Source organism: Rhinolophus hipposideros (assembly GCF_964194185.1).
Source record: "Rhinolophus hipposideros genome assembly, chromosome: 15".
Taxonomy (NCBI): domain Eukaryota; kingdom Metazoa; phylum Chordata; class Mammalia; order Chiroptera; family Rhinolophidae; genus Rhinolophus; species Rhinolophus hipposideros.
The window spans coordinates 28,221,767-28,247,809 of record NC_138061.1 but is presented as its reverse complement, the minus strand read 5'-3'; the positions used below and the strand labels follow the sequence as shown (position 1 = coordinate 28,247,809).

General features: G+C 34.8%; 1 protein-coding gene across 1 annotated transcript in view; it reads left to right on the top strand.

The window, feature by feature from the left end:
• TBC1D12 (TBC1 domain family member 12) overlaps positions 1 to 26,043 on the top strand; it is an 87,123-nt gene that overhangs the window by 2,948 nt on the left and 58,132 nt on the right. Inside the window, exon 2 of the mRNA XM_081074699.1 lies at positions 21,769 to 21,892. Within this exon, the coding sequence (XP_080930825.1) occupies positions 21,769 to 21,892 (124 nt within the window). The remainder of the gene's footprint in view (positions 1 to 21,768; positions 21,893 to 26,043) is intronic.

The window sequence follows — 26,043 nt, the reverse complement described above, 5'->3', positions numbered from 1 at the left end:
TTTCATATTAACAGTAGGCAGGAATTTTGATAAAATTTTTAAATTTTTCTTTAACTTGTAGATTAATAGGACTTTAATTAATATAGCTAGTTGACATTCATATGGCTACACTAATCGTGTATCAAATCACTGGGTTTGAAGTCAGAAAACTTAGGCACCTTGAAGTTCATTTCACTAAGCCTCATTTTTCTTAATTGAGATCTGAATGTGAAGATTCTAGGTGTCATTGTTTCTTTTATATAACTGGTGGGAAAAGGCAGAGTCTGACAGAGGCACAGTTTTTCTCTTAGCATTTAGCCAAAACCTTGACTGGATTCTGAGTATCTTAATGGCAGAGACTGTGATCTTCATTTCTGAATCTACAATGCCTAGCGCCGGTATGAAGAACCCCACTTAGGTTGTGTTGAATTGGCAACTTGCAAGGATTCCTCCTCTTTACTGTTCTCTAGGTATTAATCTGTACTTAGTAATTTTAAACGCTATTCCATCTTCAGGCAAAATAATCAGAAATTTCCCTTCCCCGCAACCTAAGAGGTTTTTTACTTCCTGTGCACAGTCATTCTCAACTCTGAACCTCTGGGCGAGGGCTCCCTTTGGGGATACCTTGTTCTAGGACGAATTCTTGTTCTTGGGTGCAAGCTCTATCCCCACTTCATTTTCTGATGTGGAAACTCACTGTCTGAAGAAGATAGTTTAGTTAGCTGATGGTAGAGCTGGGATTGTAAACCAGGATTCCTCATTTTCAGTCCTGATTTGTATCCCATCACAATTGCTGTTCACCTGTGGTTCTTTTCTCTCCAACCTGGTTACCCTCCATCTTTCCCTTCTTCCCACTTCCTCTCTTTCCCTTCCCTGGGCAAAAATCTGTAATAGAAATAAATACTCCTAAAGAATAGCTTCATGTTTGTTTCAACTTAAGTAAAGAGGAGAACATTTTACAGCAATATGTCTGTGACTGCAAAGTTGGGTTCAGTTAAGACACATCATTGACAAGAGCTTCACTGAGTAGGGTAGAAATCTTGTAAGGAGAAAGGAATTGATCCTGGGTTGCTCTAGTGATCAGCTTTTCCTTCATTTCAGATGAGGTAAGTTGTAGTTCTGTTCCTGTTGGGGGCTTGCTTCACCTGTGTTGTGGTGACTTAACTAACTCTAGGAGCCCTAGAAGTAACATTCCCTCAGATCCTTGGCGCTTTCCTGTCTGTAAAAGTTTTGAAATGCTGTGTGGATACTACTATCCTCACTGTTACCAACTCAGCAATGAGGAGGAGATGAAAACTTAAAAAAATCTCTTGTGTTTCCAGGCTAGCCTTTGTTCCTCAAGGATCTGTTTATTACTCTGTTTTAAAAATAAAACAGCTTTAAACCATTTTTATGGGTCCTTCAAGCAAATGCATGTCTTCATTGTTTTCAAAGTAGAAGGGTTTATTTTTGAGTAGACATATTTTTAAAGATGTATAGATGTATTTTTTAAAGTCATTTATTACTTTTGAGGCTTGTTAGGAATGCACTGGCATAGTTACTGTTATTTAGAAACACACAAGTATCTATCTGTCCCTGGTAAGGTTGATAATTTTTTGCAAAATCTTCATGATGAATTGTAAAAATGTGGTGGCATTAAAGGGCATAGCTAAGGTAGGGAAGAAAGTATTTCCCCTTCTATTTGAAAGGAAAATTGACTTTATATATAGGTTCTGGAACATATAGATTCATGTAGCTTGCCCTATAATTATTGACTTCTGAAACTTATAAATGTTGTGGAAAAACTATTTTCACAGAGCCCTTTTTATTAGTTAGGCTGAATAGGGAAGACTGAAAACTCTTAGTAATTTCTTTTTATATAGGTAGTTTCCATTCTCCCCGATATGAAAATTGTTGACAATATGTATTCATTTTGTTAACTGTGATATTGAGAATTTAGAATTCCTACAGTTACAATTTTTTTTACTGGTTCTCAGAAACAAAATCAACCACATCTTTTTTTCCACCATAATTTACACTATGGCAAAATCATAATTCACCTGACTGAACCATCATAGACCTCTGTTAGATAGGGCTTCTTTATTTGTTCCATAGTGCGTATTCCTCCCAGCTGACTAAAGTAAAAACTGGTTTCAAAACCAGTTTTAAAAAAAATTCCTTCATCAACATCTTTATTAAGAAAAGGCAAAACTTGATAAGTTTTTATTAAAAAGATTTTTATAGTTCCCCCAAATATGTAGTTTTTGTATACAGGTATGGTGTAAGGAGAATGAAGAAATACCTTGATCTAAATGTTAAATTTAGGGCCGGCCCGGTGGCTCAGGCGGTTAGAGCTCCATGCTCCTAACTCCGAAGGCTGCCGGTTCGATTCCCACATGGGCCAGTGGGCTCTCAACTACAAGGTTGCCAGTTCAACTCCTTGAGTCCCGCAAGGGATGGTGGGCTCTGCCCCCTGCAACTAAGCTTGAACACGGCACCTTGAGCTGAGTTGCCTCCCGGATAGTTCAGTTGGTTGGAGCGCGTCCTCACAAGGTTGCCGACTGAAAGGACCAACAACTTGAAGCTGAACGGCACCCTCCACAATTAAGATTGAAAGGACAACAACTTGACTTGGAAAAAAAGCCTGGAAGTACACACTGTTCCCCAATAAAGTCCTGTTCCCCTTCCCCAATAAAATCTTTAAAAAATAAAAAATAAAAAAAAAATAAATGTTAAATTTAAAAAAGCACAAATTTTGTTACTATAAGAGATTATAAAAATAAATGCAAAAGTATTCATTTCTATATCACTAATAGAACAAACTCCTTTGGACAGCACTTAATATAATTAAAATGTTTAAAATTTTAGAAAAGCTGAAAAGAATGTGTAATTAATTGTAATGTGCAATTAATTAATTGCTCTAGAAAGCAATAATAGTCTATGTAGATTTTTAGAGTATTTATGAAACTACGCATTATAATATTAGATTGGGGAACTAACGGTGCAAGAGCCTTTTGTATCTTTTCCCTGTCTTTGACCTCCTTCCTCCCCCAGCAAGACCTAGTATTGTTTCCCAGTATTTTCTTAAAAAAAAACACAAAAAAACCCAACCAACTACAAAACACTATAGGGATCTACACTAAACCATTGAAGTCCAGCATTGGTTCAAGGACTTTACCTTAGAAACGCGTTTGTGGTTTTAAGGTAGACAGTCTGAGATGTGATAATGTGAATATAAATTAGATAGAACAGTATGGGAAAATTCCTGTTTTTCTGGGACTAAGGTAATTTTAAGTGCTGAAACATATTATTTTGAAATACTAAACTAAATTAATATTTAACGTTACAGCCCAGTAATCAAAGCAGACTATTAACTCATATTAACTTGGTGTTACTTGTTTGGTAGAAATTTTCTGAATGATTCGAAATGGGCATAGAGATTTACTTTTTCTTTTTTCAAATACTTTTTCTAAGAATAGTTTTAGATTTGCAAAACAGTTGCACAGGTAGTACAGAGTTTTGTCGCATACCGCCCACCCAGTTCTTCTACTGTCAACATCACAATACTGTGGTACATTTGTCACAACTTAAAACACAGCATTTGTACAATAAGTTGTCACTTGACATTGTCAATAGGGTCTGTGACTTTAAGTGACAACAATGTATAATGTAACCAATTTTATCATATGCTAATTGATATAAACAAGCATCTCATCAACTTTATAACGAAATGGTGTTAAATGTTATTCGAGGAAATGTTATTCGAATTATTCGAGGACCTACTGTACATGATTATTAATGAAATTTCACACTTTATTTGGCATAGAGTTATTGACTAAAATGTTTTTATTTGAGGAACAGTTGTGTTTTACTGTAAAATCAGAAATGTTTAAAGTAGAAGGAAGCTCAGGGATCACTTTATTCATTGTTTAATACCCTATGGAAAACCGACACTGCTGTTATTTTATTTGCTAAACATCACCTAGTAAAGTGTTATAAATTAAATATTGAAAATGAGTTAGACATGGTAATAAGTTGTTCTTCGGGGGACCTAATGGTTTTCAAAGGTTTTCAGTTGAGACTATTTGGAGCAGTATTTACACTATTTAACAACCAATACTTATTTGCCTCCAGAAAAAATATGAAAGTATATCTTAATTCTACATAATGTCATATTTTTCCAAAATTATTTTTATATGTATTACCTTTGTAAGTTTTCTCTTTTGATTTTTGGAATGTTCCTATCTAGGAGGGGTAGGATTTATTTTTATTTTACAGTATTTGCCCAGAGTTAGATAGTTAATACAAAAATTGGAACTAGACTATAGATCTGATTCCTAGTGTTTGAAGCTAATATGCTGCTATCTATGAAGTATAAGAAGTTTACAAATAAAAACATAGATTTTGGTATAATGAAAATGTTGTTGGCTTGAGAAATAAGAAACTTAGCTTTTGTCTTGGATAGCTTCTTCTGCCATTAAATAATTGTGTGACCTTGGGCAAATCACTAAAATTCATAGACTTCATTTTCCTCATCTGTGAAATTAGGAGATTCAGAGTCCCTTCCAGCTCCAATGTACTTTGATATTATAATACATGATTCTCTCTTGCACACACTGTTGTACACTTTAAATATTTGCTGGCTAAATATTACAAATGTGCACTGACTTAAAGAGCATGCTTAAAAAAACAGGATGTTTTTTCACCTATGTAAAAGGAGAAGGTTGCCAGGATAGAAATACTCCCCTCAACCCTAAATTCTATCGTGAACATTTCTTTCAGTAAAGGTCTGACTCTGCTTCAGAGTAATCATACTAAAATGTCAGTGATCTTTGTGTAGTTTCTCATATGTAGACAGTACAAGCCAGTTCTAATTTTTTTCTTTAGCAAATTTGAGATCTTTTTTTTCTCTTATACTTTCTTTGGAGTAGGGGAGAGAGGTGGGGGGGAGAGAGAAAAAGAGAGGGAGGGATTGAGAGAGAGAGAGAGAGAGAGAGAGAGAGAGAGAGAGAGAGAGAGAGAAGGAGAAAATAGGATAATAAGTAAATTCTAGTTAATGAACTAGAATTTGAGACCTTAACTTTCAGACCATGAGTTATTTCTCAAAGGTTGCCAGTTCTCCACTTTGGCGAACTAATAGCTCAGTGCAAGAGTTCCTAGCCTTTGTTATAATTCAAAATCTCCTAAAAGCACATTAAAAACAATAAAATTCTGCAGAATCACAATCCCTACCTAGTCGGATTCAGGGGACTTGCTTTGGGCAGGTGGCATCTTCAAATTGCAGGATAGTGTAGTGGTTAAAAACCCTTGTTCTGGAGTTAGAGTGCTTTGGTTTGAATTAGCTTACTAGCTGTGTAATTATGGACAAGTTACTTAACCTCTCTGGATCTTAATCAACTCATCCATAAAATGGGAATAATAGTGATACCTACCTTATGGGATTGTCATGAGGGTTAAACGAGATAGTATTCTAAGTGCTTTGTATTTATTATGTGGCATATAGTGAGGATTCAAATTGTACTATTTAAACTACAGCAAGGACACCAACAGTCCCTTCCCCATCCCCATCACTAAAATCCACTGGTTTAAAGAAAGGATGAGACTGGAATGAATTTTTTTGTGTACTATCTGAAGAAACATTACACAAATTGTGTAGTAGATTTTTAAATGTAATTTGTGTTTGGGATTGGATAGGTGTTAAAAATGGATTCTGGTATAGTGATATAAAATTTCCAGAAGTCCTGAAGCTTTGACTAAAACAAATCTGAGAAGGAACTGAAAGGAGAGAATGTTGAGAAAGATTAAAATATTTGTATCTTTTATTGTTTTAAGGAACTCTTATAGACAGGCAAAGCCAATTTTTAAGTTTAAGTTCATGAAATGTTTAATTTGGCTTCCTCATACATTTCATACTTAGAATGTTGTGACATGAAAGCTTTGGGGAAGAGTGGAAACATTTGGGGATTTTGAGGTGATACATCTGTTACCCGTCTCTAAATGTAGTATTCAGAAAGGGAAAGTCAGTCTTTTACGAAGCTGTGTATTTTTTCCTCAGAACTCTGTTGTCCCTAAGAGTTGTCCCCAGGTAGTTTTGGTTGATAGTTGCTTGGACCCTACTACAGTAATTCCTAAATTTTGTATTTAAAATTACAGGGTGGTGGTGATTGTGTTGGTGGTGTTAAGAATGCAGATTCTTGGAGACCCTCCCACCCCCACCACACACACACTTTTGATTCAGTAAATCTTGAATGGGGCTCAGCAGGAACCCAAATATTTACCAAGTATGTACTCCCAAGTGATTCTGATGTAGACAGGTAGTTCCCAGACTATAATTACTGAAGTAATTGTTAACAGGAAGGTCTCCTCAGATAATAACTGAAAGAAGTTACATTTATAGCTCAGATTGCTTTATTTATTTAAAATTGGGTCATATTTATGTACTTGGGTCAACTTATGTAATTGATAAGTACAAATAGAGGTACAATAAAGAACAGATACAAATACAACTGTAGAAGTATTTTGCTGACCTTTACTCATTGAGAAATTATCTCTGCCTAATTAATCTTAGCTTTCTTTTTTATTGGTGGGAAGGGTCCTTTTCTTTCATTTTATGCTGTTTAGATAACTCTGCTTGCCTGTTTTGTGAAAAGCTTTAGCTCACAAAACCTTACTCAGGTCTCTTTAACATGGAGTCATAACTTTGCCTCTCTTTATAATTATGACTTACCAAAAAGGGTGTTAATTTTCCTTCCTTCTGTTGTTAGCTGTAATTCTTTTCTATGCCTTTAAGAAAAAATTCTACGCGTTACACATGGCTATTCCTCTACTGAATTTGCTGCTTCAGCCTTTCTTGTACTTATTTCTGTGGCCAGAAAAAGAAAGAGGGGTTGGAAACCCACGTGACTGTCTGGGTTTTCAGCAGGCTCTTCCTGCAAATGAGAGAAGTTTACCTTAGGAAACTAAGCTAGGAGTTTTGCTCCTACTTAAAGCTAATTTGACAGTGAACTTGGTAATGTGTTTAATTTACTTTTGAATTTTGTTTGTTGATATTTCTTTTAATTTGAATTTTATTTTGGGATATACTCCTTGGTTAAAAATATTTCTATCTGCCTTTCTCTAACCCCATACACATTAAAACATTTTAAGTTTGGAACTGAACATGATAGTTTTGAAATCAAATTATGTGCTATCTTCTCATATTTTCCCAAGTACTATAATGTACAGCTACCATCACACATTGAGCATTATTTAGAATTTCCAAATATGGTTTTCATCTAGACCAGGGGTGTCTAAACTGCGGCCCGCGGGCCAACTGTGGCCCGTGATCCGCTTTTAATTGGCCCACAGCAAATTCCAAAAATATATTTAGTTTACTTAAATAAACCAGGTGAGGCAATAGTACTTCACCTCGAGTGAGTGGGCTGGCTGTTTGTGTATTTTACCGCATATGGCCCTTGGTGAAAACCTTTGAAAAAAGTTTAGACACCCTGATCTAGACTGTTTGTAATCATTTTCTAGTCAAGTAGGGGAAATACTTTTCTGTTGTCCCAAGGAAAAGTTATTCAAAGACTACAACAGTTTAATGTTTTTAGAAAAACATAAAATGCTCATATTATCTGCTTTTGAAAAGGTAGGACTGGGAATATGAAATAAAACTAAATATGTATACTTTGTTTCCATACTATTCCAGTTAAGGTAGTAAGGAAGAAGATAAAATCCCAGGGTGTGGAGGTATGGTTAGAGACAGGAGAAACGTAGAGAAAGATTTTGAAGAGGTTTGTACAGAGAAAAATTGCTGGAGAGAATAAATGTTAGCTGGAAGTTAGCTCTGTACTTTGGTCTGTGGGCTTTAGAGTATTACCACAGATTATCTCCATATTTATTTGCCTACTCTGCTTACCTCAGTGCCTTTGTGGATGTTTCTGGCAACTTCTTTCCTTAAAGGGTATCTGCTGTGCCTCCTCTCTCTTCCCTAATGTTTCCATCCCCTCATGGCCTCTTAACAGGCTATATTGTGCAAATGAAATATTTTTTAATGACAGGTTACATGTATAAGCTTTAATTTAGGCTATAAAAGTTTAGGTTATTAGTATTAAAAAGTACATGTATCAAAAGATAAAATAAATGCAACATATGGTTTTACACAATGTATTCTTACTTGAGTTCCAGTGCTAAGAGGAGAATTTCTCTTACAAGCACCATGGTAAATCTAGTAAACAGAATTAAAATCTCTCTCACCCCTGTGGAGAAAATTGTTCATTACCAGGAAGATATACTGTGTGGAAGTTAAAGTTCTGAAATAAGTTATTGAAGTTTTAAATCAGTAAAAGGTTTCAACTGAGTAAGTAGTTTCTGTGTTTTTGAAAAGTGATAAAATTTAAGTTGCTTTTTTTGTTTAAATGGCCCTTGACACTTCACTCCAACCCTTTTGGACTGACTTTTTAGCTTCATTGGTACTACCTAGAATTAAAGATATTGATAATTCTTGTGTGTTGTTTAGAAAATAAAGGATTTGTTATGATTCAGAATTGGGTCTTGAGCACCCAAATTTGTTATCTAGAGACTAAAACAACTTTTGATAGCTATTATATAACATAACTGACACAACAGTTGACGTATAATCAGAGGATGATGTCCATCTTTGTGACATACTCCCAGAAGCACGTAATGCAGTCAAGAATAGTAGGACAATGAGTAACTTTCAGTCTTGGGCATACTAATAGCTGAGAATTCTACTGCATAAAGGAACATTTTTAGAGGATAACCGCTATGCAACTTTCTTGAGTAAAATAATAACTAGCTACATGTTTTAATGAGGCATGAAGATTGTTTTGCTTTTATGTAAGATCACCAAAATATGATTTTAGTTTTCATTTAGTTGTCCATTCGAAGGAAACACTGTAACACTATGTAGAAAAAAAAGACAACCTGCGTGGAGAGTAGGATTTCAACTATGCTGCTGGCAGATAGGGTTCTACCATAGGTTCTGTCATCAGTTCAGGAACTATTTCTAGGTTAGACATGAGCAAAATGTCAACAAAAGAAAACAAAGTAACAACAACCCTAGAGCTAAATTTCTGGGTTTTTTATTCTTACAGAGTTTTTAGGCCCTTGATAGATGTTATTTAGCCTCTGCTTGAAATCTTTCACTGAGGAGGAACTCAGTTTCCTCAAGGCAGCCTATTGAGGTTATTAATTGTTAGAAGGTTCTTTATGTCCAAGCACAGTGTATCTCTTTGTAATGTTTCTGGTCCTAATTTGCTCTTTAGAGCCACAAAGGACAAGTCAGTTCTTTTACATATACTCCTTTTAGAAATTTAAAGCTTGTCACGGAACCATTTTTAGTTTTGGGGCCCTCCTAGCTAAGCATATATAGTTCTTAAGAGTTAGTTTACAATTTTCTTACCGTTCATTCATATCAATATGAATCAATAGCATTCATTCACAAATGCTATTGAGCTTTATTATTTAAATGAAGCACTAAGGAAATTAGATAAAAGGAATATTAATGAAGTTAAGATGGGGGAGACATGTAAATCAATACTTACAGTATAACCTGATTAGCGTTATAAAAGAAGCTCCAAGTATGTATTAGTAGCGCTGTGGAGTGAGTGATTGACTTTGGGCTGGGAAGTTAGAGCACACTTTATGGAGATTAAACATGAATGCTCGGTCTTGTATTAATGAGGAAGGTTTAGGCTGGAATGAGACTGAGGACAGTGCGGGCACGCAGTGGCACGTGCAGAATTTGTACCGAAGCAGCACAGCACTGTGGGGCCTGCAGATGCTCATTACTTTGACTTTCCTTAGAGCAGATGAGGTAGAGTGTCAAACACAGGACTAAATGATAAAGGAGTTTGTGTGACAGAACTAAGCAATTTGAATTGATTCCATGAGGGGTGGCAGTGCATAGAACCCTTGATGGGTTTTTAAAACATGGGCAACATGCTTTGAATTGCATTTTAGAACAGTGACTCTTGTAAAAGTATCGCGCATGATTTGAAACTTGAGAAACTGGGGTTTGGATACACTTGTGGTAGTTTATGGGAGCTTGTCAGTCTCTATTAAAATATGATATCTAGATAATTGATTGAAGTAACATTAAATTCAAGCCCTGTCAGAGGGAGAGCTAACAAATTGAGTGACATATGCTTCTATCAGTAGACTTTTTGTGAAGCTTTAATGGAGATAAACTTTAAATCCAGTTTTTGTTTTGAAGGAAGTAGGATGATATGAAAGAGTCGTGTGAAAAATTATGTGTATCGTGTTTTGTAAGGAATTTGTTGAGGGAGAAAAGAGCCAGAATAGCTGTTCGACTAGTTGTTTTACTGTCATAGATCAGAAAGGAAACAACTTTAGGAAGAACCCTGAGAGTGTAAAGTTGTAAAATCAAGTTTTTACATCCAATGCACAAGTTCTATATATGGTTGGTGCAAAAGTAATTGCAGTTTAAAAGGTTTAAATGCAAAAACTGCAATGTTTTTTGCACCAACTTAATGCATTGCTTCATAAAAATGGATGGTGGCATATATACCCATCAGCCATTTTTGAGGATTGAATGAGGTAAAGACAAAGTATTGAGACTTCCAAAACTATTGTGTATGTGTCTCTTCTACTAAGATGCAGACTCCCTGGAGATAGGGAATGTGTCTTGTTTGCTTTTTTGTCTCTGCATTGAGATATATTGCCTAATATATAAGAACACAAAGACTTATTGGATTAAAAACTTTTTGAAAGGTACCAAACTTATATAGTCAAATGATTGGAACCTTTGAAATGGTCTGGGAGGCTCTCTATTTATTACTTGAATAGTATAATTTCTCAAAGTATGTTTGGTACCTGTCTTTGGGGGATGTTTCTGTGGGGGAGAAATCAGTTGGGCCAATGTAAGACAGACTGAAGAATTGAACCTTGGAGGGGGACCATAGCTGAAATTCATTAGGAAGCCAGCTAAGCAAGTTCAGTTGTATATTAACTGTAATAAGTACCCGAATATCCTAGGTGTAATAGATTCATCCCAGGCAAATAGTAGACATATTATGTAAATAGTGGAGGTTTGTGCAAACAGGCATAAATGATTTCACCTCTGGTTCTCTTCAAGGAATAAATAAAGTCAGAGACTTGGGTCTGCCACCCTTAAATTTGGTCATCTTTAGGTGGACCTAGCTAAACCAATTTAATTTTGGTAAAGCCTAAAACTCTTTTGTTACCAGTGTGTTTGCAAAATAGTCCATATTTAAAGGACTAACGTAGATTGTGGTAAAATCGTAGTACAATATCAGTAACTGACAATGGTAAATGTTACAATATCAGTAACTGACAATGGTAAATGTAAAAGAAGTATTGGACTTTGTATTATAAATATTGCCTGAATGCTGCTGCTAGTTTTGAAGTACCTTTTATTCTTTTCCACTTGTGAAGTAAACATTTTCTTTAGTCTTTTCTAAATAGCAAAACAAATTACTATCAGTTTTAGTTGAACTAGATGTCTAGCTTTTTCTTGCATTCTATTTTTATACTTTGATCTTTTATGAATAGCAAACATACTGTCATTTAATTCATTCTTATGAGTCTGTACTAAATGAAATATGCGTATGTTTACCATTACTGAGATTTTAATAAATTTTATATATTAACCTGTATTTTACATTTGATAAAACTTAAAAACAGCTCATATAGAATAAGCAGCTTTTGATATGAACAATCATTTTTGTATTTTGTTTAAAAAGCCTTAGCCAGTGGAATTCAGTTTTTTATTTAATATGTTTAATACCAAACAGAGCCAGAAAAAAATTGGATTTTCTTGAAATAGTTCTTATTTTACAAAAATGTGTGGTTTAGCTATGGCTTTTGGTTTGGCGTACTTAATCCTACTGAAAGACATGAGTTTACTCTGTTAATTAAACTGGTGACCATATTTTAAAATTGATCTTTGGAATGTCACTTTTAGAAACCTGTCAAAATTTTTTTACTACGGCAAAATACATACATAAAATTTACCATTAATAACATTTAACACATTCACAGTGTTGTATGCTCATTATTACTGTCTAGTTCTAAAACATTTCATCACTACGAAAAGGAAACGCCATACCCATTAGCAGTCACTTCCCTTCCCTCAACTTCCTCAAGCCCCTAGCAACTAATCTGTCCGGTCTCTATGGATTTGTCTATTCTGGATATTTCATATCAGTGAAATCATACACTACATGGCCTTTTGTGTCTAGCTTCTTTCACTTAATGCTTTCAGAGTTCATTCATGTTGTATGTATTAGTACTTCATTACTTTTGAAGGCTGAATAATTTTCCATTGTAAATTTTGTTTATCTGCTAATCTGTTGATAGACATTTGGGTTGTTTCCATCTTTTGGTTGTTATGCATAGTTTGCCATGAACATTCATGAACAAGTTTTTATTTAACCACCTCTTTTCAGTTCTTTTGGGTATGAGGCCTAAGAGTAACATTGTTGGATCATACAATTCTATGTTTAACTTATTGAGGAATCACCAACTATTTTCCACAGCAACTGCACTATTTTATATTCCCACCAGGAATTTTTTGAGGGTTCCAGTTTCTCTCCACATCCTCTCCAACACTTATTCTTTTTTAAGTTACAGCCATCCTAGTAGGCATGAAGTAGTATTTCACTGTGATTTTGATTTTAATTTCCCTAATGACTGATGATGTTGAGCATCTTTTCATGTACTTGTTGGCCATTTCTGTGTCTTTGGAGAAATGTTTATTCAAGTTCTTTGCCCATTTTTAATTGGGCTGTTTGTATTTTTGTTGTTGAATTATATGAGTTTTTCATATATTCCGGATACTACACCTTTATCAGATACATAATTTGGAAGTATTTTCTGCTATTCTATGGCTTGTCTTTATACATTCTGGATAGTATCATTTGATGGACAAAAGTAGAAACCTTTTAAATTTGGTGTGTTAGTCTTAAGTATGTATAACTAACTTAATTTTTACTTTAATAGGGGAAATATAATGTGTATGTAGCTATCCAGAGGATAGAGGCAGGAAAGTCCAGAATGTGTGAAAAAGAGTAGTTTGGCTTATATGTTAAGGTTTACGTTAGTTATAAGGAAAAGAAGCCCGCTTCAGCTACCTTAAAATGAAGGAAGGTTTATTGTAGGGCATGTAATAGGCATCTTGTGGACATTTTGAAGGTAGAAAATAATGTACCCAGGCTACAGAGTACTTGGAACAGAGGTTTCTCTGCCTTTCAAGCGATGCTTGTTTTTTTGCCTCATCTCTTTTCTGTCTCCTGGTTGTTCAATAAAGTTTCCACCTGCAAAAGTTCAAACATCTACCATCCTTTGATTCACTCAGTCTTTAAGTCTCCTATTTAAAAATCCTGGAAATCTGATTTTCTCAGCCTGTGTATGAATTTGTCCCTGTTTTATCAGCACTCCAATCTAATCAGCACTCACTGATGGCAATGCTATAAGATACAAATATGGCCACTTTGGGCTACTGCTTCAGTGGGGGCTGGGGCAGAGGCGCTGTCGAAGAAGGGGGAGTGGGACGCAGGATGCTAAAGCCACATATCTTGCTCCTAGTTGTAGAAAGAGTAGTAGGAAATGATGTTGGAAATACAATTTGGGTTCAAATTGTGAAGAGCCTTTAATACTAGGATATGGAATTAAAACTTTTCCATAGATATTAGGGAGTGTTGAGGATTTGGGGGCAAGGAAATGAAATGCTCTATTCTTTCCTGCTTGTAGTTGTCGTTTATTCAAGCAGAATGAGTTATCTGTCATTCTTTCCTACTAAGTTCTGTACGTCTAAATCTTCTCTTGTTCATGCAGCAAGCATATTTGAGCACTGACTATACAGCAGGAAAAGGAGCTAGAATAAGACTTTTCTAATAAAGCCAGTGATGATCACACTGCAAACATAAATCGAAGTGCTATGATGTGGTACTATTGTACTAGGTTGGTGCAAAAGTAATTGCGATTTAAAAAGTTAAAAATAATTGCAGAAACCGCAATTACTTTGCACCAACTTAATAGCAGTGAGCATGAGATGGTGAAAGCAAGGTTTACTCCTCTGGTACTGAATCTGGCTTGTAAGTCCTTCTTCGGGCTCGTTTCAGTGCTTTACAGGGGTTAGGGGAGAGGATAACTACAAAGAAGTAACATGATGGAGTTTTTTTGGAGGGCGATGGAACTGTTCTATACCTCGATTGTGGTGGTGGTTGCACAAATTCAAACGTGTTATAAAACTTGTAAAACTGTACACCAGTAGAAAGACAGCCAATTTTTATTGTGTTTAAAAAATAAAATATTTACTGAGTGTTTTAAATACCTTATATGCAGGGTATTGTGAAGGTTACACAAATCCTGTTCTCAGTGCATTTATAATTTAATAAAGTAGCATTCAGATCACCATATAAAGTACAAAGTGAAAAGTATCAGAAGAGAATGATTCCTAGAAGAAATGGCTTATAGAGGGGAAAGCTTCATAGAAATAATGGCTCACCAGACTGCACTCCTTCATTAGACTAATGCTGTAGACTGAATGTGTTGCCCCAAAAGTTGTATGTTGAAACCTAATCCCCAGTGTGGTAGTATTTGGAGGTGGAGCCTTTGGCTTAGGGTGCTTAGGTCATGATGGTGGAGCCCTCTGGAATGGGATTAGTGCCCTTATAAAAGAGGTCTCAGAGAATACTCTGGCTCCTTAAGCCATGTGAGGGCATAGTGAAAAGATGGTGGTCTATGAACCCGGAAATGGGCTCTCACCAGACACTGAATCTGTCACTGCTTTGATTTTGGACTTCCTAGCCTCCAGACTGTAAGAAATATATTCATATTGTTTGTAAGCCACCGAGTATATGGTATTTTGTAATAGCAGCTAGAATTCATTGTAAGACAACTAAGTTTGAGGACAAAAGTGAATTTTTTTCTCTGTAGCCCCCCCCCCCCACTCCCCAAGTTAGCAGACTTACATTCATGTGTGCGAGCACAGTACTAGGGATATAATGGTAACAGAGAGCTCACAGTCTAATACAGTGATAACATCTAAATAAATTTTCAAAATTGTTTTGGCTATTCTACCCCTTTTTCCTTTCCATATCAATTTTAGAATTATTAGTAGCTTGTCTGTATCTGCAGATAATCCTTGTTAATTAACTTGGGGAGAATTGACATTCTTACTATGTTGAATCTTCCAGTCCTTGAATATAGTGTGTCTCTCAAGTTATTTTGGTCTTTTTTTTATTTCCTTCTTTTATATACAAAGTTTTTAGCATACACATCTGCTTATGTTTTGTTAGATTTATATCTAAATGTTTAGTATTTGTTAGAGCTATTATAAATGATATGTATTTCTTAATTTCAGTTTTTAATTATTCATTGCTAGTATATAGAAATATGATTGATTTTTGTTTGCCTTATGTCTAGTAGCTCTGTTAATAAACTTACATATTAGTTCTAGGAGCTTTTTTGTGTGGATTCTATGGGATTGTTTAGATAATAATGTTTGCAAATAGGGAAAATTTAATTTTTTCCCTTCCAATTTATAAGACTTAGTTTTCTTGCCTTATTGCACTGGCTAGGACTTTTGGTATGATTTTGAATGGGAGTGATAAAAGTAGAAATCCTTACCTTGTTTCCGGTCTCCAAAACATTTGTTCTTTCATGATTAAATGTGATATTAGCTGTAGGTTTTTTGGTAGACGCCCATAACTAGGCTAAGGAACTTTTGTACTACTCCTAGTTTTCTGTGTATTTTTTTAAAAATTAGGAATAAATGGATTTATGATATTATCACATGCATCAATTAATATGATCATGTGGTTTTTCTCGTTTAGAATATTAATAGAATATTAATATAAATGAATTACATTGATTCACTTATATACATAGAATATACATAGAATATACATAGAATATTAATATAAGTGAATTACATTGATTAACTTGAATATTGAATGAGCCTTGCATTTCTGGGATAAACCTCATTTGGTTTTGTTATTTTTCTTTTCACATAGTGTAACTATTGATTTTTTTCACTTAAAAAATAACAGCTTTATTGAGATACAATTCACATACAATACAACTTATTCATTTAAAGTGTACAGTTCAGTGGTTTTTAGTACATTCAGAATTGTGCAACTATTACCACAATCAGAACATTTTTATTATCCGTGTACCTATTCTGAAGATTAAATATATGTGAAGCTATTATATTGTAAACAAAACACTAACATAGTTTCTGTTTTATTTATAAAAGAGGCATGAATAGAAAAGTATTCACACATGTTTGGTTTTATTCATCATCATCAGTCATTATCTCACCTTTCTTTCCCAACTTCTTCTTAGGGTTAAAAGATAGCTTATGTCCTGGTGACTGGAGTATTTTGCCCATATTTTGCTGATGTTCCTTTTTACTGTTTATGTTTTTCTTCTAAAAGTTCTTTCATATGCCCTTCCTTTTTTCTTCTTCTGGGGGTTTCTATCTTCCTCGGAATGTCTTAGATACTACATTGGGCTGAAAGCAATGGAGGTTCTCTTTATGAAGCATTCGATACATTGTGTGTAATTAGTATCCAGTACAAAAGTGAGACTTTAAGTTTTTTTCTTTTCTCCTTAATTATATTCAATTTGGTTATCTCCCAGCCACAAAAGGATAAAAAAACTCTATCAGTAAGATATTGCCTGAAACTTAATATAATAAATACACGTAAGACATACCATAAGGTGACTTGCTGACACGAACACAGGAGGAAGAAGAAAATAATTTATATTTTTGAACTGTTTAAATGAATGTCAAGAGGCCTTTTGGCAATGTGTAGGATGAAGGAAAACAGATCGTTATGAACCTCTTCTATCTTGCTTGTTCTCTGGAGGACATGAAAGAGATAAGTGTGATTAGATAGAAAAGGAACTGTGCAAGAGACGTGGCTTGAATACTTGTTAGTGATGTGACCTTGGGAAGTGGCTCATGAACCTTTCTTGAGGGTGGTGGGGTGGCACATTGAATCCTTGGAGAAGTTGATGAAAGCTCTGGACAGCTGCCCAAGAAAAAACGTTCATAAGCACACTGTTTACTTCAAATTGTGCATATAGTTTGAGGACGCTTATGGATCCTCTAGCCCATTCATGTAGGTTCATTGATTCTTTTTTTTTTTTTTTAATGTGTATACATTTTTTATTTATTTTTTTGTTGAGAGCCCACTGGTCCATGTGGGAATCGAACCGGCAGCCTTCGGAGTTAGGAGCACGGAGCTCTAACCGCCTGCGCCACCGGGCCGGCCCGGTTCATTGATTCTTGATGAAGAACCGTTGACCTGGCTGCTCCCTAACGTCCCTGGTAGCTCTAAAATACTTTAAAAAATATATCAATATGTATATTGATTTTATTTATATACACATATATATAAAACCTTTATTTTCAGCCTTGAAATTCTGTTTTTTGACAATGATACTGAGTGAGTAAATGATACTGAGTTCTGTCCTTTTTTGATAGTTCTGATCTATGAAAATAGGTTAGTTAAGCAGTGCGTATTAAGTAAAAATCCACTATTTTTTTAAAAAATTAGGATTTGTAATAATGACAAAGACAAGATCCAGAAACAGCCTGCAAAAGAAAATTCTTGAAATTAAAAAAGCTTAAGTTATCTGGCAAAAAAATTACTTTTTTGTGTGTATAGTCAGCTGAAAGCCTTTTTCAACTGAAAAATGATTGAGGTTTGGAAAGAATGTAAGTAATCTTCATGCCCGATCTTTAATCCAAAATACTCAAGGGTAGCCAAAGTACTGGGTTTTAAAGAGACAGTGCTTCTTTGAATTAATTATGTAGTCAACTGTGACATTCCATAATCACTAGATAATGTTTTCTTTTTGGCCTTCTATTATACTTTGGGGAACTTGAAGTACAAAGTCCGGGAAGTTGATGTGTTTTCAGCGGTCCAGCTTCTCCTGAGACAGTTTGAAGATAAGGTCATGATTTGTAATTTTTTGAATTGATTTTACTATTTTGATTGAAGTCGTTTTTTCTCCTATCTATAAAAATATTTTAACCCCCTTTTAATGTACAGCTCCCTCTAAGTGATGATTAGTCTAAAAAGTTAAAATAGTCGTACAGATGTAAACGTTAGGCAAAAACAGGGAATTTTCTCTATTTTTGGCTAAAGCTGACATTGTTGGCATTAAGAAGATTCAGAATTAGGCAGCCACACTTTACTGTAGTGTCAAATTCCAGTTTGAGAAACTATGGAATTAGGCTTTGTCTCAGTTTATAAGTGGGTTTGCTAATTGTTAAGGACCAAGCATTGGAGATTCTGCTCCTTTAGAAATCATGAGCAGAGAACTTCCATGGTGTAAATAAATTTTGCCCCTTTTGTTAGCTTTGTCCTTTAATAAGGTATAGTAGGCAAGTGGTTTGACTCTTATAGCACATGTAACTCTTTTTGTGTGGTAAAAGAAATCTTGGGAAAAAAGAAAATAGACACAGAGATATGTGATGCAAGTATTAACAAGTATTAACAAGCAAGAGCTATTCATTCATCAACCTTTATTATAAAAGCCACTAAGAGAGAAACCTAGGGCCTTTTTTTCTTTTTCTTCTTTCCTCTTTACATCAGTTATTTCTTGATGTGCCTCTTATTTTTTTATTTTTATGTTTCAGCAATATAGAAACATTGAACTGCTGTTTCTCAACTGGTGCTGTACTTAACTGGTGCAAGAGATTTTCTCAATTTCTTTTTGCTAAAAAGAGTGGGCACTAATTAGTGGAGAGAATGGTAGAGAATGGTGTTTGTGTCTCTGTGTATGTGTAGATAGTTGTGTTTATGAACATAGTGTTGATTTGGGTGGAGAATAGATTTAATGGGGGAAAGATGGATTATCATTGCCATTCCGTTTTCTCAGTATATACTAACAAAATGTGTCACAGAATGAGAAAGACAAAAATAAACCCAAACTAGAAAATACATAGAGTTTAATATTTCCAGCATATCTGAAGCAGTAAGACACTTCAACACAAAAACTTGACGGTTGGGATTTAGGGAAAACCAGTAAATATCCCCTCTTTATCAGCCCATCTGAGTTTGGAATCAGTAGAAAAAAGACATAGGACACAGACAAATGAGACCTCAAAACATCAGCTTTAATACTGATGAAATCTGGACCAAAAGACATGCCTTTGGCTGCATTAGGCCTCCTCATACTTCACCTGAATCAAATTTATCCAGCTAGTTACTAGCACAGGAAGGTCTTTCCTGTGAGGATGGGAGACAGAAGGGTGCAGAGAAAACTTAGCCTCATATTAGGAAAGAAGAACAAGCTGAATTCTCTCTGCTGTTAGGCAATAATGTCTGTCACCAAACCCCACAGATAGAGATGAATAAGGGGGCCGAGAGAAGCTGGGAGTGTCTCTCCCCTGAAACTAGAAGAAGACAGAATAAGAGTGACCCTTTTCCCCAGCATTGCCATATAAATCTCATTCATACAGTCAAGCTCTACCTCCAGAATGTAGACAGAAAAAATTGTCCTCTCTTTTGTGTGTGGGTTCTTGAACACATTTTGTTTGTTTTGTTAAGCCTTTGGTGTTGATTTAAATTTAAGAAATTTGAATATCCTGGGGGATAGGAGAAAGGGAAGTGGGTGGTGGTGGTTGGTGGTGGTGGTTGTGTGTCTGCCTGTTTGTCTGTCTTTGGTTTGAGAAGCTATTGAAGAGGAACCTAGTCTCACACGTTTATTTGCACTGGGATCTCTATTTCACCTGTCCCTGACACGGGGTTGGGGGTAGGGCAAGGAATGGTACATGAGAAGAACAACCATATGACACATTTTTGGCCTACTTAGACCGTTCATGGTTTTTTTCCCTTTAAGATTTAATGAAGTGGTGGTTCTGTTCCTAGGTTAACTAGTAGAAGCCTATTTGATCTGTAATGCTGTTTTAGTACAATTCCATGTATTTGTAACGATATTTTAAAATTACTTTTCATTGCAGATGTTATGCCAGTTAGCTGCATTTATAAATAGTTTACGTGGCAGGAGATAACCAGAAAACCCAATCGAAAATCTCTTAGTGGCATAAGAAATTAATGTGGAACATTATCTGATGGTCTTTCTTAGCAATTGGACACAATGTGGGCTCATATTTCTTTTATGGAAATGTCTTATAGTAACCAAAGTTTATTGGATATATAAACTTAAGGTTTTGGCCTTGTTTTTTTTTTTTTTGATGATTTAATGAGAATTTAAACTTTTTTTCAAACTTATGATTGTAATATTGTGCTGTAATACATATTGGAATCAGGCTTTTTATTGTGGAGCTTATTTATTTATTTATTTTCTTTTTTATCTCTGCCAGTCATAGCAAGATTCTTCAGAAACTACATCCATTGAAAGACCTACTTTTGTTTGGTTTAAGAAGTTAGTATTCCTTGACTCTAATTTTGGAAGTCTAAAATATCCTTATAAATTAATTTTTTACTGAAACACCTACACGCCTTAACAGGTTTTCTTGTGATGCAAGGTCATTTCTAACAGTCTTTACTGAAAGATTCATGTATATTTGGCATTTTGGCTGTGATTTAGAGTTTTGTAATTTACACAGGTCTGATATACAGTATTAATGTGTATAGCCTCTAGTTTTTCATATAAGAATGTGTTTGGTAGGAATTACAATATCTAGTTATAGATAAAGGTATAAAGACATAATCACCCCAGAAAGGTGCCTTGTAAAAAACTCTGCACATGGAGAATTTTTTGATTTAGGGTTATTACTGTCCTTGAGTATAACTGTCTTTCACTTGTGGTCTCCTCATTCTGCTGCTTTGTCTGTTTTCTCAGCCAGGTCACGTTATTTGAAGCTGTGTTTCACTGAATTTGAAAAAAATGCTTATCTCCTTCTAGTTTATGGTTACCCTGCTTTAATTAATTATATATATAACTTTGCATTTCTATTACAGAGAACGAAATGCCATTTTTTCCCCTTATTAGCACGATCTTGTTCATACATTGTGAGGAGACAAGCCATTTAAGGGTTTTTGGATTTCAAACAATTAAGGTTGTTTAAAGATCTGATTCTGGTCAGTGATTAGAGTCGATGGTAGCTCTAGAAAAACAAACAAACTGGTTGTTCCTTTTGGAACTCCTCACCCTACCCCAAGAGCTCGTTATTAGTATGAAGGCTTCTGTTCCACGTCAGTATGTTGATTGGTTGGTATGGGCATGGAGATAATGGATAAAGTCCTTGATCTGTATGTAGCTTTTTTTCAGCTTTTCAGTGATAGACACTTTTCTTTCTTAGTTATATGTTGACTCTTGCAATAAGCTCTTTTGTAAATGTCCTAGAAAAAACTATACAATTTATGTATACATATATTAGAGTAATGGAGGATCAGCGAATACCATTTTATTACAGACAATAACATTATTACTGAAAATAAATAGTATTTTCACAAAATATTATATTTCTTAATCCTTTACATATTTTATACAGGTTCTCTTCAACTTTTTTGTTCTCACATTCTTGGCTTTTATTGTCAAGTGCTTGGTTAGTTAATTCTAGTTACTCTGTAGCTGATTCAAAGCAAATATTTACATTTTACTTATAGCTGTCATTTTCTTCCCAATTTGCTTATCTCTCTAACGTCTCTGTTGATTCTTCCCCTATTTCTATATAGCCAGGTATTCTTAATTGACTCTTGTTTGTCTAATAGTAGTATAAGTAATAGAAATTGTTTTATATGAAAGTATTTTTTGTCTTCGGAATAAAAATACTTTAGAAATTATTATTTCCTTGGTTACCAAAAACACAATTCATGTAATTTTTTTGTGTTTCAGAAACCTTTTTCCAAAAAGGACGAAGGAACTCAAATCAGTTGTGCATAGTGCTCCTGGTTGGAAATTATTTGGTAAAGTCCCTCCCAGAGAGAATCTTCAGAAAACTTCCAAAATTATTCAGCAGGTAGGTAATAATAGAGCTACGTGGTTTGTCTAATTTTTTCAGATATTCTTTTCTTGATAATTAACCATATTTTGCTTTCATTCGTATTTTTCTACATATAAAATTTGGGGATTATAGATATTTGTGGTAATTTTAACATATATATTTTAAAACATGACACGTTATATTTTTAAAACATGACACATTTTTAAAAAGATGTCTTTTGTGATTGTGAAAATTCTTTAAAGCAATAGAACATTGATTTTTTTTGTTTCCTAGTTATTCCTTAATTAGTGTTTTTGTTGTTGTTAGCTAACTACTCTGTCACATGCTTCTAATTGAATATGGTAGCGTTTGCTGATGGCACATATTTTATGGATATAGGTAGTTGTGAACTTACAAAATAGTAAAAAGAAAAAACTGAATAGATTTTGAGGTTGAGATCTTTCTTTGTTACTTTTCTGGTGTTCTGCCTAACCAAGGACTTTGTGAGATGGGTGGGTATATAATCTGTCTCTAGTAATTTAGTAGCCAGTCCTTTTAATATCTGTATTAATATTCATATTATTAAATTCTTAAGAATTTTAGGTCTTCTGACTTCTGAACTTATAGCTCCTCATTACTAGGAAATCAGTGAGACTAGAAAGCAGTGAGACTGGATCAGTTTGTAGCATTTTTTAGTTAAGTTGTTGCTCAGGAGATATATATAAGCAATTTCCTATTTCTCTCCTTCCCCATTGTAGTGTATTAGATTTAACACAGCCAGCATTTCATAGTGTTCCTTTTACTACTCAAAAGAGAAATTGGTTTCTCAAGTGATATAAGAAAATAATTTTTAGATCTTTAAAAACATTTGTTAATTTTATTAGTTAGTTTTATTTACAAGTTATTGAAGTATTGACTAGTGTAAATAGCTGCTGGAACTTAAAACTATGCTTATTTCCAAGGTGTGTCCCCAGGCACCCCATGTGCTGCAGGCAGTGCACAGGGGAATCGTGGCAAACGCAGGGATAGGCCTTCTTTGGCATACGGATGTTAGCTTGCGGTAGGACGCAATTTCAATATTAAATGGCACTGTGTTCTTTTCTGTGGCATATCTTAGTAAATCTGGTTTTCCTGAGGTTGCTTTGATAAAAATCAGAATGTGGAACAGGAAGTGAGGGTGATAGTGTCCAATCTGATTTCAAGTTTTGTGAATTTGTACGGTGCACAGTAGTCATACTGTACAATTAGTAATTAGTAATTGATTGCCATTTAAGAATGAAATAAAACTTTTTCTTTCAATTTATGTGTATTGTTTTTCCAAATGGCGACCAATGGTTAGGACATGAATCCTATTAAATTACTGGACATAACTACTGTAGTTATTAAACAGAATGATTAAGTATTTTTGTTAAACAAGTTTTGCACTGGGGCACAATGAAAAAAATTACTGAGACACTAAAGGCACTGTTAACCAAGAAAGTTCGGGAATCTTTGCTATCTCGACATCTTAAATTTTAACTTTTTTTGGGTAAAGTCTGAAAGTAACCTCTCTTGTCTAGAGTTTTCCAGAAGACCAAGTTCGCCCTCTAGAGGCAAAACAGTGGTCTTGCTATTGAAGGTTTGTATTCATATTTTATGGTAGTTGATGTTAAATATGCATGTGCATACACTTTAATATCTTTATGTAAACTAACATTATGCAATGTTATTTGTTTTTGTTTTTTCACCATAGGTGTCTAAATAAATTACTGGGTGGATAATTATGTTTATTGATTTGTAGTATGCCTCTAAATGGCTCTTTTTGTTTTTAGAAAGCCATGGCTTTCTTCTCTCTTTCTTTTAATATATATTGTGTGAAAATTTAATGCCTGGTCAGGAAAAGAACAGCTCTTATTTTCATATAGGAAGCAGGAGTGGAGTTGAAATACAGTTGCTGTCCTCTGCAGCCTTCTCTCTGGCCTTTTATAGATGATGGTTTTTCCAGATACTACATTTAATTTTTGAGCTTTCCAGTTGTGTGTAGGTACTAGTATGTATTTTGGTGCCTTTTTCATGGTTCTTTTTGCGTTCTGGGAGATGTGATGTATAGTGAAGTCATAGTTCCTCTGACTCTTTTCCACCCTCAAAATATGTCTCTCTTTCATCAAGATATGGACAAATTTCTGCCACTCCTTTTCTGCTTTCTCCTTTCTTATTTCTGTGTGTGTTCTCTACTCCCCATTTGTCCTCTTCTCTGCAGTTGTCATTTTCAAGGTGGTCTTGATAATCTTTTATTAGTAATAATAAATTTACAACTTTGTGTTTCTGTTCCCACCTGAAGACAAGTTTTCACAGCCCTGATTTTTAAACTCTGTACAGCATTATGAATATAAAATTGTATCCTTTACCACATACTCCTTTCAAGTAGATGTTAGGTGTTTGGGATCAGAAATCAAAAATGAAGATATCAGTGAAGATATCATGAAGATACCATGAAGATACCAGTCATGAAGAATGTTAGGACACATCTGCCATGTTTTAGGGTAGGGTCTTAAGCTATTAAGGCAGTAGAAAATGAAGGTAGCTAGTAATTCCAGTGTAAAACTGCCTGAAAAAGTGAGCAGTATGAAAAGCACTAAGGAAAAATAAATTCTTTTGAGCTTTGTAAAGGTACCTTACTTTTTGAGTGGCAAAACAGTAAGATTTATTAGAAGTTTAGAATAGCGGAGTTTAGAATAGCAATATTATTTCATAGGATATTTTTTTTCAGATTTTACTGGGGAGGGGGAACAGGACTTTATTGGGGAACAGAGTGTGCTTCCAGGACTTTTTTCCAAGTCAAGTTGTTGTCCCTTCAGTCTTAGTTGTGGAGGGTGCCATTCAGCTTCAAGTTGTTGTCCTTTCAGTCTTAGCTGTGGAGGGCGCAGCTCAGCTCCAAGTCTAGTTGCCATTGCTAGTTGCAGGGGGCACAGCCCACCATCCCTTACTGGAGTCGAACCAGCAAGCTTGTGGTTGAGAGCCCGCGCTCCAACAAACTGAGCCATCCGGGAGCTCAGTGGCAGCTCAGCTCAAGGTACCGTGTTCAATCTTAGTTGCATGGGGCTCTGCCCATCATTCCTTGCGGGACTCCAGGAGTTGAACCCGCAACCTTGTGGTTGAGAGCCCACTGGCCCATGTGGGAATTGAACCGGCAGCCTTCGGAGTTAGGAGCATGGAGCTCCAACCACCTGAGCCACCGGGCCAGCCCCAGAATTTTTTTTTTTTTTTTTTAGTGGAAAGACATCTAAAAGATTATAACGTAACTATATAGGAAAGTAAGGTTATATTCTGTTTGTAAAATATAAAATATTATAGGAAGATATGTCTCATTTCACTTTACGTCCACATTCTTAGGCCTTTAAAACTTTTCTTTTTGTGTGGAAAAAATAATTATTTTTCTGTTTGTATTATTTTTACACATATATTGTTACATATATTTTTCTATAATTTTTTTCAAAAACAAAATTCCACCGTTTATATGTATATTTTTTGTTTTTCCTTACTTAACTTTACATGTTTTACACCTATAACTTTTCAGGGATACGTGAAGTTCATAAGTGAAAGGTAATTGTAGGTTAAATTTTTTTTTATTTTATTCTTATAGTAAATTTTTTTAAGGTCTGATCAATATTAGTGCTCTCCATGTTAACAGTAAGAGCCATAAAAATCATTTTAGGAGAAGAGCAAAGTCAAACTGATTCAAGTTTGACATTTAATTCGACAGTTCCCAAATCACATGCATATTCATATTATTATTTTATGAAGATTATCACGTGTTCTCTTGCAGGTGTGAAATTCCTGCTTGTGGCCTTTTGAACCAGTTGGTGAGCCATGTTAAAAATTGCATCTATTAATTATCAGTAGTATTTCAGTTATATTGTAGTTCAATTGACCTCAGTTTTTGGTTTTTCTAAATTAATAGGCCGAAGCTGGAATGGAGCTATGTAGTTTGTCTTATGACCTCCAAACTGCAAGTGAGCATGATTACAAATGAGCCATATTATGTATAATTGCATATTAGATTGAATATATCCTATTTATGTCAAACTGACAATCTTTTAGTAGAAAATAATCTTTTTTTGCTAGGCACTGTTTTTTTCTTGGCATCTTGAATGAGAAAATGAGGTTGTAGTACATAGATAATTTTTCAGACTTTTCATCACTTGTGC